General features: G+C 52.7%; 1 protein-coding gene across 1 annotated transcript; it reads left to right on the top strand.

Moving 5' to 3' along the window:
- The first annotated feature begins 2,779 nt into the window (after nt 1-2,779).
- On the top strand, nt 2,780-23,739 carry PLEKHN1 (pleckstrin homology domain containing N1). Its single transcript, XM_030463718.1, has 16 exons — nt 2,780-2,894; nt 4,356-4,455; nt 9,356-9,502; nt 9,870-9,950; nt 10,510-10,597; nt 13,200-13,324; nt 13,961-14,110; nt 14,424-14,504; nt 17,560-17,629; nt 18,801-18,955; nt 19,526-19,720; nt 20,103-20,363; nt 21,967-22,101; nt 22,587-22,790; nt 22,996-23,044; nt 23,215-23,739. The coding sequence occupies exons 1-16, from the start codon at nt 2,815-2,817 to the stop codon at nt 23,406-23,408; spliced, it is 2,115 nt and encodes a 704-aa protein (XP_030319578.1). The 5' UTR covers nt 2,780-2,814; the 3' UTR covers nt 23,409-23,739.
- The last annotated feature ends 49 nt before the right edge of the window (nt 23,740-23,788 follow it).

Genomic DNA, 23,788 nt, shown 5'->3' with positions numbered 1-23,788 from the left:
GTCCAGCCCAAGGAACGGGGTTTTTAGGCACAGACTGATTGACACCTCTCCCCACTGTTAATTTCATGCCTAGGCCTCCCAATCCCTACTCCTGCTGACAGCTTTCCCCTGCAGTGGAAATGCAAACCAGATGAGAACCATCCTCCTTTCCCTCCAGCTGCCACAGACATCTTGCCAGGGGCAGACAGAGCTGCTTGGCCCCATCCAGCAGCTCAGATCCCCCCCTGCACGAGCTGCTGCCACTCATGCTGCCTGCTTGGTTTTGGGGGGGGTGGAAATCCGAAGCCTGTGTCACAGGGGTGGGAGTGCAAGGGGTGAAAAGAGTAATGAGAAGCTGTGTGGTGACATCCCGGGGGGCCTGGGAGGGAGCTTTCCCATGGCTGTGTCCTGCCAGCCCTGGTGAAGCCAGGATGCTGTACAGCTTCTGACCCCACAGAGTCCTCTTTCTCCCTGCTCTCCAGGCTTCTGTTCCTATAAATAACAACTGTGCTCCAAAAGGCTTTCCAGAGTCTGGAGCAGGGTGCTTCCCCACCTGGTTCAAGCCCTCCTGGAAGCAAGGCAATAGGGGTGGGGGGGTGGGAAAGGAGAGCAGTTTGCTCTAAAAACCCCAGTGTCCCATGTGGGATGAGAGGGAATGGTTCTCATCTGCTGGTGACACCTGGCCCTAGCCATGGTGGTGTCACTGGTGTCCCAGTGTGTTTGCAGGAGTTGCAGTAACAGGAGGAGAGAGGCAGTTGCAGCACTGGTTTGAGCTGTAAGGTTTGAGTCAAAGGAAAGGCACGTTTCTGGTCCCAGTGCTGCCCCTATTAGCCATGGCCCTTAAGAGGAATCAGATTTTTCCTGAACAAACCCAGTTGTTGCTGCTGACTGTCATTTCTTGTCTCTTCCAGGGGGTGCTGGGCCCTGGCTTTGCTGTTGGAAAGTTATTTCACAGCTGTGCAGAGAGAACAGAGCTTGCTGAAGCCCCCTGCCACAAAAATGATGGAGTTCCTGCTGGGGCCCTCTGGAGGGGTGTCCTGTGGCTTTGCTTGGCTGTGAAGGGTTCATGGATTATCCGGGGCAGAGAGGGGATAAAGCAGTTGTTTTGAAAGGTGAAAGATGTAGAGGCCTTTGAGAAATTTTATGGCATGTCTGCTCTCAGCTGCCCACTCTGGACAAGTGTCTCTTGACTCTAGAGTTTCCTCCTTGGGGACACATTGGTTTTGTTACTGCAGGCTGACTTCACCTCCAAGACAAGGCAGAGGGAGTCAGACAAATCCAGGATGTCAGTGAGCCCTCACATGGCAAATCCCAGATTGATTCAAACAGATTTCCTAGGGAAAAAAAGATTTCCCTGGGTTTAAGAATCCCTTCTTGAAGGAGCTGTTGCACTCCTGGGTCTGGAGACAGATCCTGCTCCCTGGCGCAGCCATCAGAAAGCTCTTCCCAGAGAACATTCCCAGTTCCCAGTTGGACTCTCCCTGGCTGGCCCATCCACCAGAGAGAGGTCTGTGGCTCTTGCAGTCTCTGTGGTGTTTCAGCCTTACAGGATGTATTGTGTCACATACTTTGTAGGAATTTTCAGCACAATTATTTAGATGAACTAAATCGGGGGGGTTTTGTTTGTTTGTTTTTGGTTTTTGTTTTTTTTTTTTTCAAATGTGGTAGCAATTAAATCAGTTTGACAAGATCTAATTTTCATAACCCTGAGCTGATTTGTATTAATGACATTCTCCTCCTTTAGTTCTTTATCAACCTCCATAACAGCTGTTACACCATTTTCCCAGGAATTGGTGTCAACTGACAAACTGAAGATTTTTGGGGTGCTCTTCTTTACCCATTGAAATACTGGTATTCTCATTAATTCATTCATTTTCTTTGCAAACCCCACTGTCCTGCAAGACTCCCCGCAAATGAGCAGCAGCAATCCAAGACCTTTGGTGTCCTGATCCTGTAACACTCTGAGGTGTGAATTCGCTAAACCTTCTGATCCTGAGCATCAAAGTTTTGTGTTTGTTTGTGAGCAGCCACCTGCAGCACCACAGAGGGACACAGGGTTTGTCACTTCCTATGACTGTACTGCCTTTTTTTTTTTTTTTCCAATCCATAGAACAGAAATATTCATTCTGCAGCCACTTTTTGTGTTAACTACTATTTCCTCTTCTTCCATCACTTGTTCCTTGGGAGAAGAGACAACCCCCCCCCTTGCTACAACTTTCTTTCAGGGAGTTGTAGAGATTGAGAAGTTCTCCCCTCAGCCTCCCCTCCAGGCTGAACACCCCTGGGTCCAGAACAAACAACCCCAGAATCAGCCTCAGGTTGTGCTGGGAGAGGTTTAGATTGATTATTAGGAACAATTTCTTCAGCCAAAGAGTTGTAGGGCCCAGGGCACTGGTTGGGGGTCCCCATCCCTGGAAGGGTTTCAAAACTGTGGCGATGTAGTGCTGAGGGACCTGGATCAGAGGTGGCTTTGGCCGTGCTGGGCTGGACCAACCCAAACAGTTCTGTTATTCTAGCACTACCCACCCTTACAAAAACCCCAGGATGCCCTGCCTGAACCTCCCTTCCCTGCCTGCACCTCCCTTCCCTGCCCTTCCCGTCCCGCTGCCGCTCACCTGCTGGCCCCTCCCCGGGGGCAGGAGCCGGGGCCGGGGCGGGGGGAGCCGGGGCCGGGAGCCGGGCACAACCCACAGCAGACACCGCCGGCGGAAGGGGAGCGTCTGCCCGGCACCGGCACGTCCAAACCTCCCGGGATCCCCAGCCACATCCCCTCCTCCCCCGGAACCCCAAACCTCCCCCCGGGACCCCCGCCCGGCGCTCGCAGCCGCTGCCGGCATGGGGAACATCACTTGTGTCCCCCAAGCACCTGGGGGCTTCCGAGGCTCTTTCCGAAGGAAACCTTCGCTGAAGAAAGAGTAAGTACTCCAGTTTGCACTCCGGATTGCTTTTTCCCGAGGGATTGCCTTCCCGACAGGGAGATCCGGATGTGCTGAGCAGAAAGGGGCTTTGCCGGGGGGCTGCGGGGTGCCGGGCAGTGCCACAGCCACCCCCACGAGGTTTTTTTTGGGAAGGAATCCTCGGGTTCTGCCAGTGGAGTATCCCCGGGAGGCTGCCCCCGGGAGAAACATGATTTATTTCATTGTGTTTTGGAAATGAGAACAGACCCCTCCCCGGGACAGGCAGTGCCTGACACTCCTGGGATTTTTGGGTTTTAGCCACACTGCCCGAAGTTGTGGTGCTGTGTTGTGAAAAAGCAACGTTCAGGCTCCTCTTACTCCAGAGAGAAAGCCCCAAATCCCAGCTCTGCCTCCTGTTTGTAACCCCGAGGGAAGATAGCTATGAAATCCTCTGGGGATTTTGGTCCAGGTGCCCCAAAGCTGGGGGGATGTCCCAGCTGCCCCTTTCCTGTGCTCCCATCAGCACTGCTGCTGGGTACCTGCCCACCCGTGAACAGTGCCCTTCCCATCCTGAGTGCTCTGGGATGGAAAGGAATTCTGTTGGGAACAGGGTGGTTCCTCAAGAACCCACCAAATCCATCAATGGGGGGTTCAGTGTACTGGGTTTTGAGGCAAACCTCATGAACACTTTAAGGCTGAGGGGGTTTGAAGCCAGGGGAGATGCTGAAATTATCCCTGTGGTCTCCTACCCTGCTGTAAATTGGGATCAAACCCCTGGGAGTTTGTGGAGTTGCTGTGGGGGAAAAGAGAGGGGATCATTTGGGGAATTTGGCCCCTAAAGGGTTGATGTTGAGTAGCTGCAGTGGTGTGGCCAAGCCCCAGAACCCCTCCTGTCCCCACCAGATTCCCAGGCTTGTGGATCCCTGTGGAGATAAGCTTGGGTTCTGCTGAACTGAATGCTGCAATCTGGTTGAGAAAGCAACTTCTGGGAAATCCCAACAACCAGGTCCAGTGCTTCCTAAAGGGAATCAGTGGCTGCTGGTTACTGCAATGAGAGGGGAGCTGGGAGTGGAAGGAGAGAGACAGGAAACCCCCAAAGATAGAAAGAAAACCTGTTAGTGAGTCTGTATTGGTGTGTGTGGACATGTACCTCCAGAGTTTGGAATTATCACCAGAACTGGATTTAGTCTTTGTTTTCAATGGAAAAGCCAGGTCCTATGCTCATGTGGGGACCTTGGATGAACCTTGCTGTGAGTTTGGCTATGCAAAGACATGTAAAAAAGGCAAGAAACACCAAAAAGTGCAGCACAAACCCCAAACAGTTCTCCCAGGCTGTTTATCCCTTTGCTGGGCTGGTTAGAAAGCCTGTGACAAATTGCTTACTTAGCTTTCTGGCTTCCTTATTTCTGGGCAGAAATTACTATGCATCAGCCTAGATCTGTGTTTGCATGTGTGTTTTGGTTTTTTTTTTCTCTGTAGACAAAGTGTCAAGAAAAAACTGCCCAGCTTCCTTGGTATAGAAGGAGGGCAGGAGAGAGATACGACCACAGACAAAATTCTCCAATATATTCCAGGAAAGGCAAGTACAAACACATCCAACCCCCTTCCCCACTGCTCCCAGAGATTATTCCTACCCAGAGCTGAGTTTAAGAGGGATGGTGGGGTCTGGATCAAGGGGTAGCAGTTGAGCCCTGTGCCCTTCCCAGCAGCAGAGCCAGCTGCTCCGGGGTCCCCATCGAGCATCCAGAAGGTTTGTGTTGGGGTGGGAGGGTAGAGCTGAGGGCAATGTGGTGGGAAAGTCTCACACACCCCCCCCCCTTTGCTCTGGGGTTCTTTTGTTTCTAGGCAGGCTGTGAGGGAAGGGAACATTCAAAGGTGGGATGATTCATTCCCACACTGGAATGAGACAGAGCAGGCAGCATATTAGCAATAAGCCTTAGGAAGGTAATCAGGAAGGGCAGGTCTGTCCCAGGCACCTATCAGCCTTGTGGCCTTATGGCCCATTTCCCAGCACTGCTCGGGGAAAGCAGAGGTGAAAAAATGGACCCCAAGATGTTTGCTTGGTCCCTGTGGGCTGGGCAGGGATGTGGACTGAGCTTTGGGGGCTTTGGGGCTGTCCTGGGCATGCATTGCCCCTGCTGTGGGACAAATAGGCCATGGTGTTATGGTGGAAGGGGAAACTGAGGCAGAGACTTGCAGCAAGGTAGAGGTAATTTCAGAGCTCAGCAGCAGGTTGTTATCACTGGGGTTTCAAGGTGTTGGTCAGGTGTATGTTGGTGATGAGGAAGCTGTCAAGGTGTACTGCAGGAGCAGCCCTGCTGGTGTTCTTTGGGATGCTGCAGCAATGTAAATGTCTCCTCCCCAGGGCAGGAACCCTGCAGTCCCATGCAGATGCTCCCAGGTTGGTCCTTTCCAACCTGAATGACCTTTGCTTTTCCCACTGTGAGCCCAGGAATGGAGCAGGACTGGGATCCTGGCTTCTGAGGTGGCTGTGAGTGAGTGCCATCCTCTCCTGGGGAACATGTACTGAAGGTGGGGAGCAGGGAGCAGAACTGGGACAGTTTCACTGCCAGCAGCAGCACTTGATGGGACCAGTCCCCAGATAGGTCCAGGGGAAGCAGGGAGAGCTTTTGTGTGAGCAGATCCTGGGAAATGAATCCCACAGGCTGACAGAGCAAAGTTCACTGAGAGATTCCTCCTTTGGGAGCACAAGAGAATGTGGGATCTCTTCAGGGAAGGAAGGAGGGTGGAGAAGTTGTTTAGATGTTGCCCTTGCCTGGGGCAGACAAGATTCTAACTCCCTGCTCAGCCACAAGCTTTGTGTGTGGCCTGGAGAAAGCCTCAGCTTAGTCCCTTTCCCATTCCCATCTTTCCAGGAGAAAAACCTCAGAGAGCAGGAGGTGGGATGCTGCAGGCCCAGCCAAAGAGGAGCTGGCAGGTTGGGACTCTTCCACGCAGCCTCAGAGGAGATGGGGTGTGCAAGGCGGGCAGTTTGGGACTGGGACAAGTGACATCCCTGAAACCCAGCTGGCCTCAGGACCTTGGGCTCACACCAAGCAACCTTCTGCCTCCTTTCCCACACTTCCCAGTGAGGGCTCCTGCAAAACCCAAGCAAAACTGAGAGGGAAAAGGATGTGCCAGAGGAGCGGGTGCTTCTCATTTGTTTCTTTTATCATAAAAGAGCAGCTCTGGGAGCCCCCGGGGCAGCAGCCTTGCAAGGCTGAGCTCTTCCTGCTGCCAGGGTTAGTGATTCAGCTGGGAGTCACTGGGGGCTGCAGCAGGTTAATTAGTAACTTGTTTTACCTGTAGGATGAGGCAGAGGGAGGGAGAACATGTCAGGGCACTTGGGAGTGCTGGAACCTCAGTGCTTTAACAAACCCCCAGAGGAATGAGGTTCCCAACCATCCCCACTGCCTGAAAGCCAGCAGGATGAGCTAATGGGGATGGTGCTGAGAGGGCTTTTCACCAGCACCACCCAGCTCAGGGACTGCACTGGCTGGGGAGGGCTCCAGAGGGTTGGCATATGTTGGTCCCTGTTCTTTTTGGCTGCACATTGAGGGATCCCTCTGGTTTTGGGGAGGGTGTGGGCCAGGGATGGAAGTGATGCTCATGGAGGAAGCTGTAAAAGGGGTCTCCAACCCTCACAGGACATCCCAGGGCTTCCAGGGATGCTTGTTGAGGGACAGCTGGATGAAAGCCATGCTGGTGGCCTTGCAGAGAGAATTGGAGGTGGCAGCTGTGGCCACTTCGTTTGCTTGTGCCACCCTTCAGCCTGCACACTGCTGGGGAACTGAGCTCTGACCCCAGCCTGTGGGCAGACCAGGTTTTCCTTGAACTTCAGGTCCCAGCAGGAAAAACAGGGATTGTGGTTGCAGCCTTCTTGGATGCTGTTAGAATGAAAAACAGGAGGTAGGAGGTGGGTGTCACCACTGCCCCTCTGCTTGTTTTTCCTGAGGATTTGTGCTTGCTGTCAGGTTTAGTGATCTCCAGGTTCCTGCTGCTGTCCTAAGATGTGGGCAGGAACCTGTGGAAAAAGCTGTGAAGGGAGTTCTCCTTGTGCATACACAGATGTTGTATTCATTTTGGGAAGTCCCCAGTGAAGGACATAAAATTGGTAGGAAGAAGCCACGAGAGAACTGCCTGGTCAAAGGAAAAACCCCGCCTGAAATAGAGCTGAACAGTCCCATTTCTCCCTGCACAACAACAGCAATACCTGCTCATGGGTGATCAGACTGTTGGGGTTTGTGGTGCATGGTTGGCCAGGGATGGGCCCTGCAGCTGGGAGGGTGGCAGGAGATTTCAGTGACAGGAGATTTCAGTGGCAGGATCCTGTTTTGTCTGTGGTCTTGGAGATGCCAAGCCACTAAATCCAGCTGTCATCTCAGTCTTGCAGCAAACCCTTGAGCTAAACCCACACAGGATACCTGTTTGGAAGTGGGAGGTTCTGTTTGTTTCTTGCCACACCAACAGTGGCAATGGAAGTTCTTCCCTTCTCACCCTGGGAGGATCCCTGTGGGTGCTGTACTCTTTGCCAAAAGGACTGCTGGATTCCCAGCTCCCAGTCTGCTTTATTTATTCCTGAGGAATCTGGCTGCCACCTTCCAGGCAGCAGCAGCATCACCCAGGCAGCTGGTAAGCAGTGCTGCTGCTTATCTCTGTGTCCTTAATTTCATTACTTCATCCTCTCCCTCTTGCTGGTGGCAGTCCTTACCCCAGCAGTGTTTTGTTTGTGCTGCCCCAGCTGGCAGGTGAGCAGTTGCTCTTTGTTCTGACACTGATCAGGAGCACAAACCTGATCTTGCTCTGGTGCTTGATTGCCTCTCTGTCAGATGATTAATTGGCAGCCAGCAGGTTCCCACCTCCAGGGGAGGATCTGGGTAAATGTTCCTGGGAATTGCAAGGAGCTGGATGGGAAATCAGAATCTCAGAATGGTTTGGGTTGGGAGGGACCTTCTGGTTCAAACCTTCTGTGTGGGCAGGGACAGCTCTCAGTAGACCAGGACTTGTTTGCAATTTCAGGTTCTTTAGATGGTCTCCAGTTTGCTGTTCTCCTCCAGTGAGTGGATCTTCCTTCTCTCAGTTCCTGCCTTTGGGTGGGAAGGAGGAAAAGCTGAAGGGAGACTGAGCAGGGCTTGATTCGTGTCCTAAAAAGAGTTAACTCAGTGAGGCCCTGGTTCACCTAAGCTCTGCCAGTGGGATGGTCCTGAAAGCATGATGTTCCTGTCCCTGTCCCACCAAGTCCCCTGAGGGCTGCCCGTGTCCCTGGGATGGTTGTGAGGGGGCTCATGGAGGCCCCAGCAGGACAGATCTGGTCAGCTCTGCTGGCTCAACATTTCTCATGGGCTCCTGCAGCTGCCTGCTTGGCACTGGGCTGCAGGAGCAGGAACACACCAGGCTGAGTGGCTGGGAAGCTCTGGCTGCTGGAAACCCTGGGCTGAGCCCTGGGAGCTCCTTCATGCTCATTCCTGGAAATGCTGTTTGGACAGAAGTGTATGGAGCCCCAGGGAGCCTGGTGCCAGCACTGTCTGCCAGCTCCACCAGACCCTCACTGGAAGCATCCCCAGTGCTCCACAGAGCAGCAGGACAAACCTTGTATCTCCCACCAGGCTTTCTCTTTTGCTTGGGAATTAATATCCCAGGGTCTGTGAGATGTCCAACAAATCTGACCTTTAAGGCTCAGTTAGACAAGTGGGGTGTAGACCCTGGGGGGGAACCAGTGGTGTTTGTGGCCTTGCTGGGATACAGCCCTTCCCTTTCCCAAGGAAATCATCCCAGAAATAAAAACCTCCTTCCTGGTGGAAACTGCAGGGAAAGCTTCTCAACTCTGGATCCAGATAGTGTAAAGCAGCCCGGGGCTGTTGGGGTGGGGGAAGAATTTCCATATAATTAGAACGTAGGGAACAAGGGAAGCCCCCTCTGAGGGTGCTTGCTGGCTTTTGGCCCTGGCAATGAGCAGCTTCACACCTCAGTGCCTTGCAGCTGCTTTTCTGGCTGTGGGACTCTGCCTCAGAAGTTTCTGAGGGCACCTGAACCAAGAGATTCCACCTAGAGGAACTGAGGGATATGAGCGGATGGGAGAGCTGAGGAATTCCAGGTGGAATTAGAGCCAAGAAAACCTTTCTTCTGGAGAATTTGATTAGGGTAGCAGGAGGTCATGCGTAGAGTTGGGTGACCTTAAACATTGGATGTGCTTCTGCACTCCCTCTTTCCCTACCCAGCAAACAGTTAGGCTGTTAGGTACTGACTCAGATAGGTCAGGATCACCCCTTGCCTAGGAAGGACAAATTCCCAGCAGTAACTGAACCTCAGCTCCATGTTGGCACAGAGATCCAACAACAAACAGCCCAGCCTGGGTGCCTGGCCAGGGTGCCTTTCCAAGGAAGCCTTTCTGGGATGGTATTCTGGGAATGCATCTTCCAGGCATCAGGCCCCCACCTGTTCTGATTTTTTTTTTTTTTTTCCCTGAATCCTTGGTACAGAGTATTCAGAACCAGGAAAGCCAGAAAGAAAACTTGGACCAGAGGTTTCCCAGCCTGTTTAAGAAGGGACGAAAGAAAACAGTTGTCAGGAACCTGGGGAAAATCATCTATTACTCCAAGGTCAAGTTAAAGTTTCAGTACTGCCAGGTAAGCTGTGACATCTTTTTGTGGGTGTTTCTTTTCCCAGGGTGTGGAATGATCCTGCAGGACTGGGAAATTCTGGGAAATGTGACTCCTGGAGACTTCATTGGGCTGCTGCATGGCTCAGGCACTTCTGTCCTGTTGTCCATGGGTACCATGGTGCTCACTGGCTTCCATCCCAATGGAAACTGGGGCTGTGCTTCCCTGCTCAGCTGCTGGGCTGGCAGCACATCCACCAGCAGAGAGGCAGTGGTGAGCCTTGGATAAGCCACCCTTGGGCTTTTTTTGTGCACTGAGATGCAGAGGGGAGCTGGGAGGAGGAGAAGGAAGAAGGCATCCAGAGATAAAGCCCCAAATGTATCTTTTTCTGCAGGAGGTGATAGACTGCTTCTTGGAGTTGTTTCAGTCTTACCTCTACTTCCAATCTATGGGCTCCAATGGGCTCACCCACCAGGTAAGGCATCTGGGGGGCATCTCAGTGCCAGCTGAGGTCTTGGCTTTGGTTCTGGGGTCAGAGAAAGAGGGTTTGTGCAGGCCTGGCAGGAAGGAGCAGGGGTGGGAGGTGTTGAGGCTTCCTGGACTTATCTTTGGGTAGAGCACCACGTCTGGAGATCTGTGCATCTCCAGACACAGAAGAGGCATCAGAACTCTGATTACAGAACTCTGATTACAGAAACCAGATAGCTCGATGTGGATTTCTGGTCATTTCCATCTTCTGGCTATCTTGTGTTAAATCAGCAATTCTGAAGTTTCTCTTAGAAATGGAAGTCTTGGAGCATAAAGTGTTCTTGCTAGCAAAGCAGATGATTCCTGTAGCACTGGCCTTATGGAGCCTGAGGAACTGCTAAACCTTTTTCCTTGAGGGAATGTGATGGATCCAATTCCCAAATTTTTTCCTTCAGAGCAAGGTTTTGCATTCTGAGCCTGCTGCCCAGTCTGGACTTCCACTCCAGCATCAATTGCAGAGGTTTTCTGTGCGTTCCCCCAGCTTACAGTGTGTTCTTCTTCTGCAGGGTCTGCTGCCTCTGAAAGAGCTGAATGTGTGTGAGATTGAGACTGGGAAAAGCACTGGGCAGGAGGAGCATGCTTTCTGTGTTACAGGTTGGTGCATCTTTGTTTTGAGCAGAACAGAGAGGGTCAGTGAGTCTCCCTTCTTTATTCCTGCTGAATTACAGCACTGGAGAGCCCCCAGGTGTAGTAGTTAAAGCATGAAGTACAAAAAGCAAGTACATCAGAATAAAAAAAAAGCTCATTTGTGTCCCAGGCTCACTGTCTGTACTCTGGTGTCCTCTGTTAGACAGAAAGTTGTACAATGAACATTCAAACAAAAATCTAAATTATAAAAAGGAGCTGGCACAAAACCTGTGGATTTTCAGCCTGCTGAGTTGTGCTCTTGTGGCAGTGTACTTGGCTGGGCTCTCCAACCCTTTCCAGGAGACTGTAAAATGAAGGAAAACTTTTTTCCAGGTGTAACCTGTCAGGAGCTTCTGCCCTAGGGGTGGGTGGGTGGACTTGTTCTGCTTGTATGGAAACACACAGGAGTGTGGCTGGGTAGAAAACTGCCTGAAGCTTTGTTGTTGGGTTTGTGCCTTGCTTAGAGAGAGAACAAACCAAGGCCCTTGTGACCCAGAGTGCTTCATGTGTCAGGAAACAGTGACATGAAGAAAACAGGGATGTAGCAGTGTTGGGGATTGCTAGGAGATCAGTGGAGTAGTTTTGTTTCAGCAAGAAGAGGAGAAATCAAGTCATGGAGGGGATATGAAGCTTGTTCCTGGCCACACACAGAGGCAGGGTGGAAGTCTTTTGTCTCATGACTCTGAGAAATCTGGTGACATCAGTGGTTCCCCATGAACTGCACTTTCCAGGGTGTTTTGGTACCTCATGAGATCCCTGGGAGTGTGAGGATGGAGCCTGGAAGCTTGCAGAGCTGTCCCTTGGTACCCTGGCATGGAGAGGTGGATGGCAGCTGGGCATCTCCTGTGGTCCATCTCCTGCCCAGCCTCTGACACTGGTGAAGTTGTTGGGCACCTCAAGTTACCTCTGCCTCCCCTGGAAGTGTTGCAGCTTTTTAGGGTCTCCACTGAGAGAGAGTGGAGAGATTTGGGTGGTAATAAATTACTGCTGCTGGGGAAGGGGCTTTCTTGCTTCTAATGTTCCTCTGGAAGTGTTTGCAAAAAAATTAAAAAGAAAAGAGGAAGGATAGGGCAGAAATAAAGAGCACAAGGGCCCCAGCACAGGTTACTCAGCGTGGCTGTGTCATGGCCCTGCCACAAATGTCACAAATGTGCCCTTAGGGCTGAGGGGAATGGCAGGAGCTGAATTAGCAACAGCCTTTCAGGCTCTGCTTCCCGACCTCCCCAGCAGCTCCTTGCATGAGCTCCAGACATGGCTTAGACTCAGGCAGGAGTTTCTGTTCTCATTTTCTCTTCCTCTGGGGCCCTGTTTAGATGTGGTGACACCAGCAGCCCTCAGGATATGTCTGAAGGGCTGGACTTGGAGGAGGTGGCAGAGCAAGCAGGGCCACCTGAAGGGTCATGCACTACCAGAGAGATTCCTGCTGCTTATATGAGAGCCTCAATTCCCACAGAAGTATCCAGAGGTGCCAGAATATCTAGATTAGCACCTGTATACCCCCATGGCAGGTCATAAAGTAAGGAATCAGCTTATCTCCATTGAAAAGGCACAGAAACAAAGGCCAGAGTTCCAGAACCACAATGGTGTGGTTTATATACCTGTACACACTGTGTGAGTGGAGGGACTTCTGGAAACTCAGGGAGTCTCTGCCTCAGATTCCACACTTCTGCTCTGTGGTGGTGTGTGTCCCAAGAGACACGTGTTGCAAAGTCTTAATCAACTATTGCTCATAACCAGTACAAGAAATTGTGCCAGGATGAAGGATCCCACAGGAGAGCAAAGTGCATTTGCTTATCTGAAGACTTTCAAGTCCTACAAAGCCAGATCTTACCGTGTGCCCCAAGTATGGTTTGATATGAAGTCACCAGTAAATTATTAATCATAATACACATCCTGCAGCCTGCTAGAAATTATTATTAACATCACTAGGTTATGTCTGGAGTAGCAGAGGGGGTGTGAGACTGTTTTGCTCATGCTACCAAGCCAGGGATAGCTGGAAACCTTCAAATCAACAAGACAGGGCTGTGCCTCCTTGCAAGAAAATGTCTGAGAGGAGCTACAGCTTGTCTGGCAGAGATTGTGTTGGGTAAAGCAGTAAATAAAAAGTGTCAGAATGTCACTGGTGTTCTACATACTGAGCACCAAAGTGAAACTAAGAACAAGCATGGAGCTTGGGTGCTGAGTGAGGCTGTCTGCAGCAGCAGCACACTGTGACACTCTCTGCCCACACAAATGCTTTTCACAAACCTTTGGGGTCTTTTAAAGCTGAAATCTATTGATTTCAAGCTTGATTCTTGTGCTGTCTTTGGTTTTGGCCTGGCTTAGGCCTGAAAAGTGACAGAGTGGAGCTGTGGCTGCCTGGGCAGGAGGTGGGAAGGTGCTGGAGCAGTCAGCCTGGGGTGAGGACGTGTGCAGGGAGGAGAGGAGCATGGTGCCAAGAGAGCAAGGGACTCAGAGGCAGCCCATGGTGTGATGTATTGAGCATGACAGCTCTGGCCAGCTGCTTACCTGCTGGGGCTGCATTTGGTGCCTTTATCTGCAGAGCTCATCTTGTGTCTTGCATATCCAGGTCCTCAGCTGAATCCCCTTATCGTGTTCTGCTCCAGTGAGTCAGAGCTGAAGCAGTGGCTTTTTCACCTGGAGAAACAGATCCAGCTGAATGGAGGAAGCCTTGGCTTGCCCTTCCTCTCTCAGGTTAGTGTCTTGGGACAGTGAGAGGGGGGAATGTTTCCCATCCTGACCTCCTGTGCCCAGGAGGAACTGTGTATGTGTATGTGTGTGTGTGTGTTCAGATGCCCTTAGGGCCACACAGCTCCTAATTTTGGGTCTTGCCTTTTGTGCAGCCTCCTGTCAGGGAAGGGGTCAAGGGAAAGGCTTTGCAAGAGGCTCTGACAGGGTACTGGAAAGGAAACCAGGGACCCAAAGGTGCCAAAGAGCAGAGTTTGGGGTCTGCTTCAGAGAAATCCTCCCCCAGTTGCCTGCTTGTGCAATTATCCAGAGTTTACAAAATATTTGAAGGAGGGGACTGTGCAACAGGACCAGATTCAAGAGACTTGTCTTCTCTTGCTGTCTCTGTGGGGTGTTTTACTTCCCTCCCTGTCTCCATCTCCCCCCTTGTAAAACAGTGGTGTTCCCCTTTGAGGTGCAGTGTGCAGGTGATGCTGGATACCAAGGGTGATTATTCAGTCCCAGATGGAAAGCTGGCTGCTGCCCAGGTTAATTTACTCTTTCCTACTTCTGCCACACTTGGAAAGTTTCCTGAGGTGGGACACCTAAACTCTTAGGGGAGGACATGTCTGTCTTGCTTCACAATCCTGCTCCTGTCCCTAGGCTGAGTGGAAGCAGAGCTCCATGGAGAAGGAAGAGCTGAGGTGGTCTGTGCAGAACATGCCTGTCCAGGAGTGGAGAGGGACACAGAGGGAATCCCTTGGGAATGTCCTTTGTGTTTCCAAAGTGAAGCTTCAGCATCTGCCTTTCCAGGTAAGGACACAGCTCTGGGGATCAAGAATCCTGCCTGCCTGCTGCCACTAATCCAACAGGGCCCCAAAGGGTCATTTTACCCACATCTTGCTGAAAGGAAAGAAGCTCCTGTGGCTTGGGGACTTGCAGGAGTGTTTGCAGGACAGGGCTGGCAGCTCGAGCTGGGGGAATCAGCCCTGGAGCCTGATTGCAGGGCAGCAGCTCAGCTGTTTGCAGAGCTCTGGCCTGAGGCTGCTGTCAGAGAGACAAAGCAAAGGGCTCTCTCTCCAGATCCCTCTTCCCCAGGCGTCCCTCTTTCTCTTTCCTTTCCAAGGAGCAGCATGACAGACTGCTGGTGCTTTACCCCTCCACCCTGGTGATAGTCTCTGAAGAGCCCAACGGGTTCTGTTTTAAGGTGAGTTTTTTTGGAGCTCCTCCCTGCTCTCTCTCACCCCTCCCCATTGGCTATTCCAGCATTTCTTTGGCTCCTTGCTCCCCTCCACCTGGGTTCCCTGGTGCTCCCTGTGTTGCCAAGGGTTTTCCTTCCATGCAGCTCCCTTGCCAGCTGGCAGGTGAGCTGGCAGAGGGATGTTGCAAGCTATCTTCCCATGAGAAACACCTTGCCCTCCTACAAAAAAAAAAAAAGAAACCACCAAAAAAGCCCCCTGGGGTGGGGAGGGAAAGGATCCAGCTGCCAAGGAATCTGAATCTCTTGGAGGAGGGAGGCTGGCATGTTCCTGTGTGGTTGTTCTGGCAGAGAGCCTGACTCCCTGACTTGAGACAGGAGCTGGAACAACCCCAGAGAGTCCTTCCCTGGCTTCCCAGGCTCTGCTCAGTGGGACCACTTGAAATTTCAGCAGGTAGCTTCCAGGGAGCACATCTGGGGCTGGTGGAGAAGGACAAAGCGAGTTGGTTGGCCGGGAGACAGAGAGGAGAGGCCTTTGCTGCTTTTTTCCCTCTCTAGAACAAGGGCCTGGAGCAATGTCTGGGTGTGCCAGCAGAAGGGCCAAGGAGGATGTGGTGGTTTGGGTGCTCCAGGGGCTGTGGGATGAGGTGCTGGAGCCCACTGGTGTGTCTGTGCTTGTAGGGGCAATACTGGGAGCCTGAGCACTGCCCTGGGAGTTGCGTCTGCATTGCCTGCCAGCTGAACAGCCCTTAAACTTGATTGCTGACATCAGACATCATTGCAGTGCCTATTAAACAGCCCTGGGCTTCCTGGTCCTGTTTTCTGTGCCAAAAAGAGCACTGAACTGTCTGTGACCCTGCAGGTGCAGCACTGCCAGCACATGGCAGAGTGGAGCTGAGCATCCTCCTCAGGCCCTGAGAGAGGAGCTGGTGACAAGGAAACCCTGCAGAGACTGGAGTCTTGTCTGAACTCACCAGGTCCTTCCTTCAGGCAGTGTCACCGTGTCCCCCCCCAGGCCCTGAGCCATGCAGGCTGCTTTTAATTCAAAGGGAGATGGTGCCTGGAGCATCCCCCTGCAAAGGGAGGCACACAGAGCAGGCAGAGCTCTCCTCAGGCCAACAGCCAAGTGTGTTTCTCAGCAGCTGGTGGCTTGTGTGACACACCTCAGTCAGAGCCTGGGTTTGGGAACATGTTGTTTGCAGCTCCTGGGAACGGGGCATCACGTAAGGGGGCCTTGGGCTGGGCTCTCAGATGAACTCATCTCTTTTGAAACCTTAAACCAGCTTCATCTGCTTTGTCCATGCAATGTTCCCTTCCCACGGTGCCTGAGCAGGGCTCTGTGCAGCCTGGAGGTGATTCACCAGCCTGTGACACTGCAGCAGGAACCTGATTTTCCACAGGCATGTCAGGGCAGAGGAGCCTTCTCCCAGGGCTTCTGCAAATTAACTTCCCTTCCCTGAGCCCTGCAATTGGTGTGTGAAGGAATAGCCTGCTCTTTTTTTGTTGTTTTTTTAGTTTCACACAAACCACAGGAGCTGCTGCTGCCAAGTGTGTGTGTGGTGGTGGTTAGGAGGGGTAGGCAGGGAAGGGGAAGGCAGGGGCTGATCCTGCCAGGACAAAAGCTGGTGGGAAATGGCCCTGGGCAGGGTGTAAATCAGCAAGGGGGGAGAATGGCTGGAGGGGCTCTCCACAGCTGGTGTGATGCTTGTGGGATGCTCCTGCAATTCCCTAGGTGGGATTCCAGCCCCTGGGTGTTTCATCCCCATCCCATGGACTCTGGGAGCTGTTTCCTGAGGGAGAATGGAGCCAAGGCAAGCCCCACACACTGCTCCTTGGTGCCTGGACATGCTGAGGATGAGCAGGCAGTCCCTGCCACCTCCACATGCAGCCTTGCAGCACCTCTAGTGCCAGCTGAAGCATCAAAATCCATTTCTGACAGCACGAGCATGGCATGAGCTCTCCCTCCCAAGGTCAGCCCTCCTGTGGTGCTCATAAATCACTCTGGGTGCTGGAGCAATACCACAGCAGGCTGTGTGTGCCCACAGGCTATTGCAGGGAGGCAGCTGGCCAGCACAAACCACTGACACGTGGCCCAGCTCCACGTTTCCCCTGTGGCAAAGCCACGTTCCCTGGAGGGAGCCCACAGAGCTGGGAGAGCTCTGCAGGGAGGACATGAGGAGGGGTTTCTGCTGGACACCTTGGTTGGCAGCCTGTAAACTTAGGCAAGTGAACCCCAATTAACTGCATCTTTTGAAAAGATTTTTGGGAGAGAGCAGCCTGAAAAGGGAATTTTCCTTCCTGGGCTTCTTCCCAAATCTTGTGTTTGCCATGGCCTGGTATTGGCCATCCTGCAGGAGAGAGCTGGGCACAGACCAGCACCCAGGGTAGATGTGAGGGTGGCCAAGGGGCACCAGGGTGGTAGCAGAAAGGACAGTGATGGATCTTCATGCCAAGGCACTGTTGCACTTGGGGACATAACACGTGGTATCTCCTGACTCTAGTTTTTCCCAGGGACAAGCTGCTTGTGCTTCCCTGCCTCAACTCCCTCTTAGGAGGGGCACACACAGTGTGCCTGCCAGGAGCAAGCCCTGCTCTGGTCCCAGGAGTGGCATTCCTTGTCTCAGGAGTGGCATTCACAACTGTGTGGGATAGCACAGGAGCTCATGTTTCCCCAGCTGGCATTTGCAGGGTTCAGCCCTGCTTTTGTAAGGCTTTGCAGGGTATGGGTTGTGGGGATTCCTGTTTGCATGGTTGGACGTCCCAATCCGGTCACTAAAACCTGGGTCAGGACCATGTTTGGAAAATTTTCTGGAGAAGACAGCCATTAAACTCTGGGAACCTGTTGAAAACAGAGCTCTGAAGGGACAGAGTGTTTCTCTGAACTCACGTCTTAAGAGGGACTTTGTAAGAACTGGAAAACTCACCTGGGAAAACTTTGCATGTAGGTTCCTAAAGCCTTTTTCCTCTGTGGAAGCAGAGTTTTGGTAGCCAGGTTCCTGCAGGACTCAGGGGTTTATCCTCTTTGCTTGCCCACATGTTCCTAACCCTGCTTCTCTCTCAACAGGGTGAGCTGCCTCTCAATGCCATCCAAGTGCTTTTTGAAGAGAATGACAAAACTTCCTTTTTAATAGAAGGTGCGTGTGCCCAGGGGTGTGCTGGCAGCAGCCACGGAGGTCTCTGGGGTTGGGCTGAGCTGCTGTGCTCATCTTCTTGGCTCTCATCAGCACCCAGGCTTGGAAACATCCCCATCTGTGCCCTGGCAGTGGTGGCAGGGAGGGGCTGGGAGCCAGCAGCACCCGGTGGTGGCTTTGTCACAGCGTGGCTCATGGGTTCCTCCTCAAGATGTGTATTTGTCCCTGTCATGCATTCAGGCAGGGGTAAATGGGTCAGAACCAAAGGCTGAGCATCCCCATGGTCCCTGCACTGGTGTCAGGATCTCCAGACCCCAGGAGAAGCTGAGGGAGTAAGGGGATTTCTGAAGGTTTCTGAAGGCAAAAAAACTGATGCTGGGATCTCCAGATGCCAGGAGAGTCACAGAATCAATGTTTAGGTTGGAAGAGACCTAAGATCACCCAGTCCAACCTTTGTCCAACACCATAATCTAGCTACTAAACCATGGCCTTAAGGACCATGTCCAAATGCCTTTTAAATGCCTCCAGAGATGGTGACTCCACCATCCTAGAAAGCCTGGGGGAGGGATGGAGCAAGGGAATTTCTGCAGGTTTCTGAAGGCAACAAAACTGGTGTCAGGATCTCCAGAGCCTCCAGGAGAAACTGGGGAGGGATGGAGAAGTCTGGAGAAGAGGAGGCTCAGGGGAGACTTCATCACTCTACAACTCCCTGAAAGGAGGTTGGAGCCAGGAGAGGGGTCAGGCTCTGCTCCCAGGCAGATATCAGTCAGACAAGAGGCCATGGGCTTAAGCTCTGCTAGGGGAGGGTTAGGTTGGATATTAGGAAGAAATTCTTTCCAGAGAGGGTGATCAGGCATTGGAATGGGCTGCCCAGGGAGGGGGTGGTTTCTCTGTCCCTGGAGGTTTTTAAAAAGAGATTGAACGTGGCACTCAGTGCTGGGAAACACAGTGGCAGTGGAGCAAGAGTTGGAATTGGTGATCTCCGAGGTCCTTTCCAACCCGGATGATTCTGAGCCAGGGGATTTCTGTGGGTTTCTGAAGGCGATGAGACTGGTATCAGGATCTCCAGACTCCAGGAGAAACTGGGGAGGGATGGAACAAGGGGATTTCTGCAGGTTTCTGAAGGCAATGCTGTGTCAGTGGAAGGCAGTGCCAGTGAGTGATGATTTTACAGGGCGATTAATCAATTCGATCCGGGTGATCTGCCGCAGCTATGCCGATTACCAGGAGTGGCTCTACTGCCTCAAAACAGCTCAGTTTCGAAACGCCGACTCCTCCCTCTCCGGATCAGAAAGTTTCCCAGGATCAAAGCTGCCCCACCCCAGCCAGGTAACAGATGCTGTGGGTTTGCGTGGTGATCAATAGATGCTTCCCAGGACTCCAGTCTGTCCCGTCCCTGGCCACGTGTCGATACTCCTGTGACACAACAGATTTTGCTTCGAGCTCAAAGGCTCTCGTGAAGTTGCCCATCCCCAGAAATTATTCTGAAGGCCACTATCACTTTACACAGGGATATGTAATCCCTGCCTTCAAAAGCAACCCCCTGGCCACAGACTGGGACAGAGCTGTGCAGTTGGCCCAAGGACACAAAGAGGATCTTGAAAGGAAGGGAGACTTGCTGCAGGCAGGATGGGTTCAGCCCTGTAAGCCCTCAGCTTCTGCACCTAGAAGCTGGAATCAGCCACCTAGAAGCTGGAATCAGCCACCTACTCAGCCATAGAGGGCTGCAGACCCTGCCACAGTGGGCAGCTCATTGCCAGGGGGGCACAACCCAGATCACAGGCTTGTGTGGGCAGGGAGGGCTGGGGCGGCAGGGCTCAGGGGATGGAGTATGGGAGGGATGTGAGGGGCAGCCACCCAGAGGGCTGTCCCTATGTGGTGTTCTTGTTCCCTATCCAGTTTGCCAGCAATGGGAGAGGGTCCCTCACTTCTGATGGCCGTACCAACTCCTGGGCTTCAGGAGGGAGAGTGGCCACCTTGACACACCTCTCCCAGAACAGTGGCTCTCTCCCTGATGGACAGTCTTTCATGCTGATGCCTGAGAGCAGGGGGTTTGAAGAAGCCTTCTCCCCAGGCTATTCCCAGCCTTTCCACGTAAGTGAACCCCTTGACAGGCTGGGATGTGTGTGGGGACACACTGCTGGGATGGTCCATGTTTGCACACCCATGCCAGGAGCCTGTGTGTGTCCTGGCTCAGCTTTGCCATTGCTGATATAGGAAAAGGGTCCCATCCCAAACCTCCATCAGGATTGTTTGTACAGATTGCAAAGGGACCCTGGGATTGTGAGGAAATCCCAGACTTTAAAAGCTTGTGGGTGTGGGAGGTGATGGGCCAGGCCTTTGCTCTGCCCCTTTCCAATATTCAGACCCCAGCTCCATGTTGATGCACAGGTACCTTACAATAGCTGCAGGATGGGTCTGTGTCCCCAGGGCTGGCTTGGGGACAACAGCTCCAGGCTCTGTCTTCTCCTTCCAGTGTCTGGCACAGCCCATCTGGTCAAGCACAGGGCTGCCCGCCCAGGACCTGCGTCGGGGAAGCAGCGCCAGAAAGTCCAAGGATAAATGTGGACCTTGTGGCCAGCAGCTGCCAAGCCAGGACATGGAGAGGACCATCCAGGGTCTCATTCCAGAAAACCCCACCGGAGAGCTCCTGTCCTCGGTGTACCACGAGCCCTACTCCTCACGCAGCTCCCAGCATCGCCCTGCAGCTCCCCCGCCACACCTGGACCTCAGCAGCGTAAGGGTGCAATGTTTGTGTTCCTCATGGGGATACCTGTCCTGGCAGGTGTTCCAGGATAGGTGAAAAACCCATTTCCATTTGAAAATGGCTGGTGCGAGGCAAAGTTAAATGTGGCAGGTGGAGCAACCTCTCTTGGGGTCCTGAGGTCTCTGAGCGCCATTTTCCGAGGCAACCAAGCACCCCCAAGTAGGAGCGTTATTACCTCATGGGGTGAAATCCCTTCCACTCAGGGCTTTCCAGCGTGTATGTTCCTCATGGGGATACCTGTCCTGGCAGGTGCTCCAGGATAGGTGAAAACCCCATTTCCATTTGAAAATGGCCAGCGAGAGGTGAGGTTAAAGACAGCAGGTGGAACAACCTCCCTCAGGTGCCTGAGGTGTTTGGCACCATTTTCCGAGGCAACCAAGCACCCCCAAGCAGGAGCGTTATTACCTCATGGAGTGAAATCCCTTCCACTCAGGGCTTTCCAGTGTATGTTCCTCATGGGGATACCTGTCCTGGCAGGTGAAAAAACCCATTTCCATTTGAAAATGGCAGATGAGAGGCAAACTTACACACGGCAGGTGGAGCAACCTCCCTCAGGGTCCTGAGGTGTTTGGGCGCCATTTTCTGAGGCAACCGAGCACCCCTAAGTAGGAGCGTTATTACCTCATGGGGTGCATTTCCACTTGGAGTTTTCCAGTGTATGTTCCTCATGAAGATACCTGTCCTGGCAGGTGTTCCAGGATAGGTGAAAAACCCATTTCCCTTTGAAAATGGCTGGTGCGAGGCAAAGTTAAATGTGGCAGGTGGAGCAACCTCTCTTGGGGTCCTGAGGTCTCTGAGCGCCATTTTCTGAGGCAACCAAGCACCCCCAAGTAGAAGCGTTATAAACTCACAGAGTGCAGTCCCTTCCACTCAGGGCTTTCCAGCGTGTATGTTCCTCATGGGGATACCTGTCCTGGCAGTTGAAAAACCCATTTCCATTTGAAAATGGCCGGTGAGAGGTGAGGTTAAAGACAGCAGGTGGAGCAACCTCCCTCAGGGTCCTGAGGTGTTGGGCGCCATTTTCTGAGGCAACCAAGCACCCCTATGTAGGAGAGTTATTACCTCATGGGGTGCATTTCCACTCGGGGCTTTCCAGTGTATGTTCTTCATGGGGATACCTGTCCTGGCAAGTGCTCCAGGTCAGGTGAAAAACCCATTTCCATTTGAAAATGGTCAGTGAGAGGTGAAGTTAAAAGCAGCAGGTGGAACAACCTCTATCTGGGGTCCTGAGGTGTTTGGGCACCATTTTCTGAGGGAACCAAGCACCGCCAAATAGAAGTGTTATTACCTCATGGGGTGCATGTCCACTCAGGGCTTTCCAGCATGTGTTCCTCACTGGATTAGTGTGTGATTCCATCATTCCCTCCCCTCCATGAGTGTGCATCTGCCTTACCTCCAGGGCAGTCCCCTCATTACGATCCGGAACAGTCCCCTTAGTCTGCCAGGTGGGAATCAGCCCCTTGGTGCTGTGCTGGGACTTGAACTGTGGGGACATCCCCTGTTCCCATCTCCTCTGGGGATGAACAAGCCAAGGAACAGCCCGCCATCTTCTTGTCTCCATTCTGCTTTTCAGCTGAACAGTTGGAGCTTGGTGGGAAGTCAGCCCTCCACAGCCTCCAGCTCCCTGGAGAAGCCGTCCATGTCCCGCTCCCCCTCCTACGCTGATCCCTACACACCCAGCTCCCCCGGCTCCAGCTTCCTGGAAGAGGTATCTTGCCTTGACTCAGCACACAGGCTTTTGGCTCCAGAAGTTGTGCCTTGGGCCATTTCTTTTCCTGCTGTCTGATGTGGATGTGGAAACTTAATTTCGGGGTGGGGCCCGGCATGGTGTAGTTTTGTTTTTTCAAGCCAGGACAGGAGTCAGAAGGGAACAGGTTTCCCCTGTCTTATCACTGCCTGCCAAATGTCACAACAGTCCCAAGAGGAGCCAGAAACCCCAAAGTGAAGGCAGAAATGTGATCCAGTCTACAGAAACTGGAGATGAGTCAGACACAGAGACCGCTTTATCCATTCCCCCCAAAAAAATTCCAACTGTGATAAACGAGTGCCTGTTGATGGCTACACTTCCAGTTTTGCTCATCTCTTGGGAAAAAATCTGGATCTATGTCTGCCATCCCCGCCCATCCTGCTGAAGCTCACAGCAGGGCTGGCAGGGAACAGGCAGTCAGTGTCCCCAAATGTCTCTCTCTTCAGTTCCTGCAGTGTCACGGACAGATGGGCTCAGGACAGGTGAATGGATGCCCAACCCTCCTGCTACCCCAACATCACCCCATGCAGAAGAGGAGCTGCCAACCCCTGCCCAGCAGTCACTGCAGGGAGATGCCTCCCCCTCCTAACAGTTATGGCACCTCATGCTGCCTCCAGCTGAGGCTTCCTGATGCTTCTTACCTTGAAGATGTGAGTTTGTAAAATGCAGTCCCAGGGCCCCATGCCGTGCAGGCTGCAGGGGAATACACAAGGTTCCATTTCTCTGGATCCTGCCCTGGGAGTGGGGTGCATCTTGGGGAGCAGGGGTGGGGGATCCAACGGGGAGCTGATTCCTGGTGTCTGGTACCCAGGACTACAGCACTAAGTCATCCTCATCAATGTGTCTCTTTTTCAGGTCTCTTCTCTGCAAGAGAAACATCTGAGACCTTCGTTGCAGCCACCAGGTGAGACTCTTGGGAGGCTGCTTGGGTGCTGCAGCCCATCCTGCCTCAGTCTCCATCAGCATCATTTGAAGGAGGGCTGAGAGGGAGCATGGGGTCTCACACATGCCCAGATCTGGTTGCCTCTGGACTGCTCTGGAGCTCTCTGAGTGCTTTGGTCTGTTTTTCTGCAGATGGGAATTTCAGCACCTATGACCTGCCAGAGTCCAGCTGCCTGCATGGTGATTCTGCAGCCTACCATGACTATGCTGAGCTCCAGAGCTTCCAGAGTGACTTCAGCTATGACAACCTGTGGGAAGCTGAGGCCAAGGAGCCAGACACCCCACGTGCCTCCCCAGCTCCTAGCCAGCAGTTTTATGAGGTCTGAGGCAAGGCACCCACAGCCAGGCACAGAAAAGCCCCTGGGGCTCTTTTCTCCTTGGGCTTCCCTCCAGGGTGAGGAGTCTGGGACATGCAAAGCAAAGGGAAGGGCCCTGCTCTACCAAAGGCTGGTTCCCATCTCCTGGCAGGTCCAGAGTTTAAACTTCTCCCCTAGATCTGAGGAAGGGGGTAAAAAACCAAAAGGAAAAGCCCCTGTGGATCAAGAGGAGCAGTGTGTGTGCCACACTAAGGAGCACACCCTACTGCTGCCCTGGCTAGGGAAAAGCATTTTCCTCCCTTAAAATAAAAAGAACAACAAAAAGCTGGTCAGGATCCCTCTGATAAAAGGGATTAGGTGTTCAGACAGAGGCCAAAGAAAAAGGCTGG

This window comes from Calypte anna, chromosome 21 (genome assembly GCF_003957555.1).
Source record: "Calypte anna isolate BGI_N300 chromosome 21, bCalAnn1_v1.p, whole genome shotgun sequence".
NCBI classification, from domain to species: Eukaryota; Metazoa; Chordata; class Aves; order Apodiformes; family Trochilidae; genus Calypte; species Calypte anna.
This window is presented reverse-complemented; position numbering and strand designations above follow the sequence as displayed.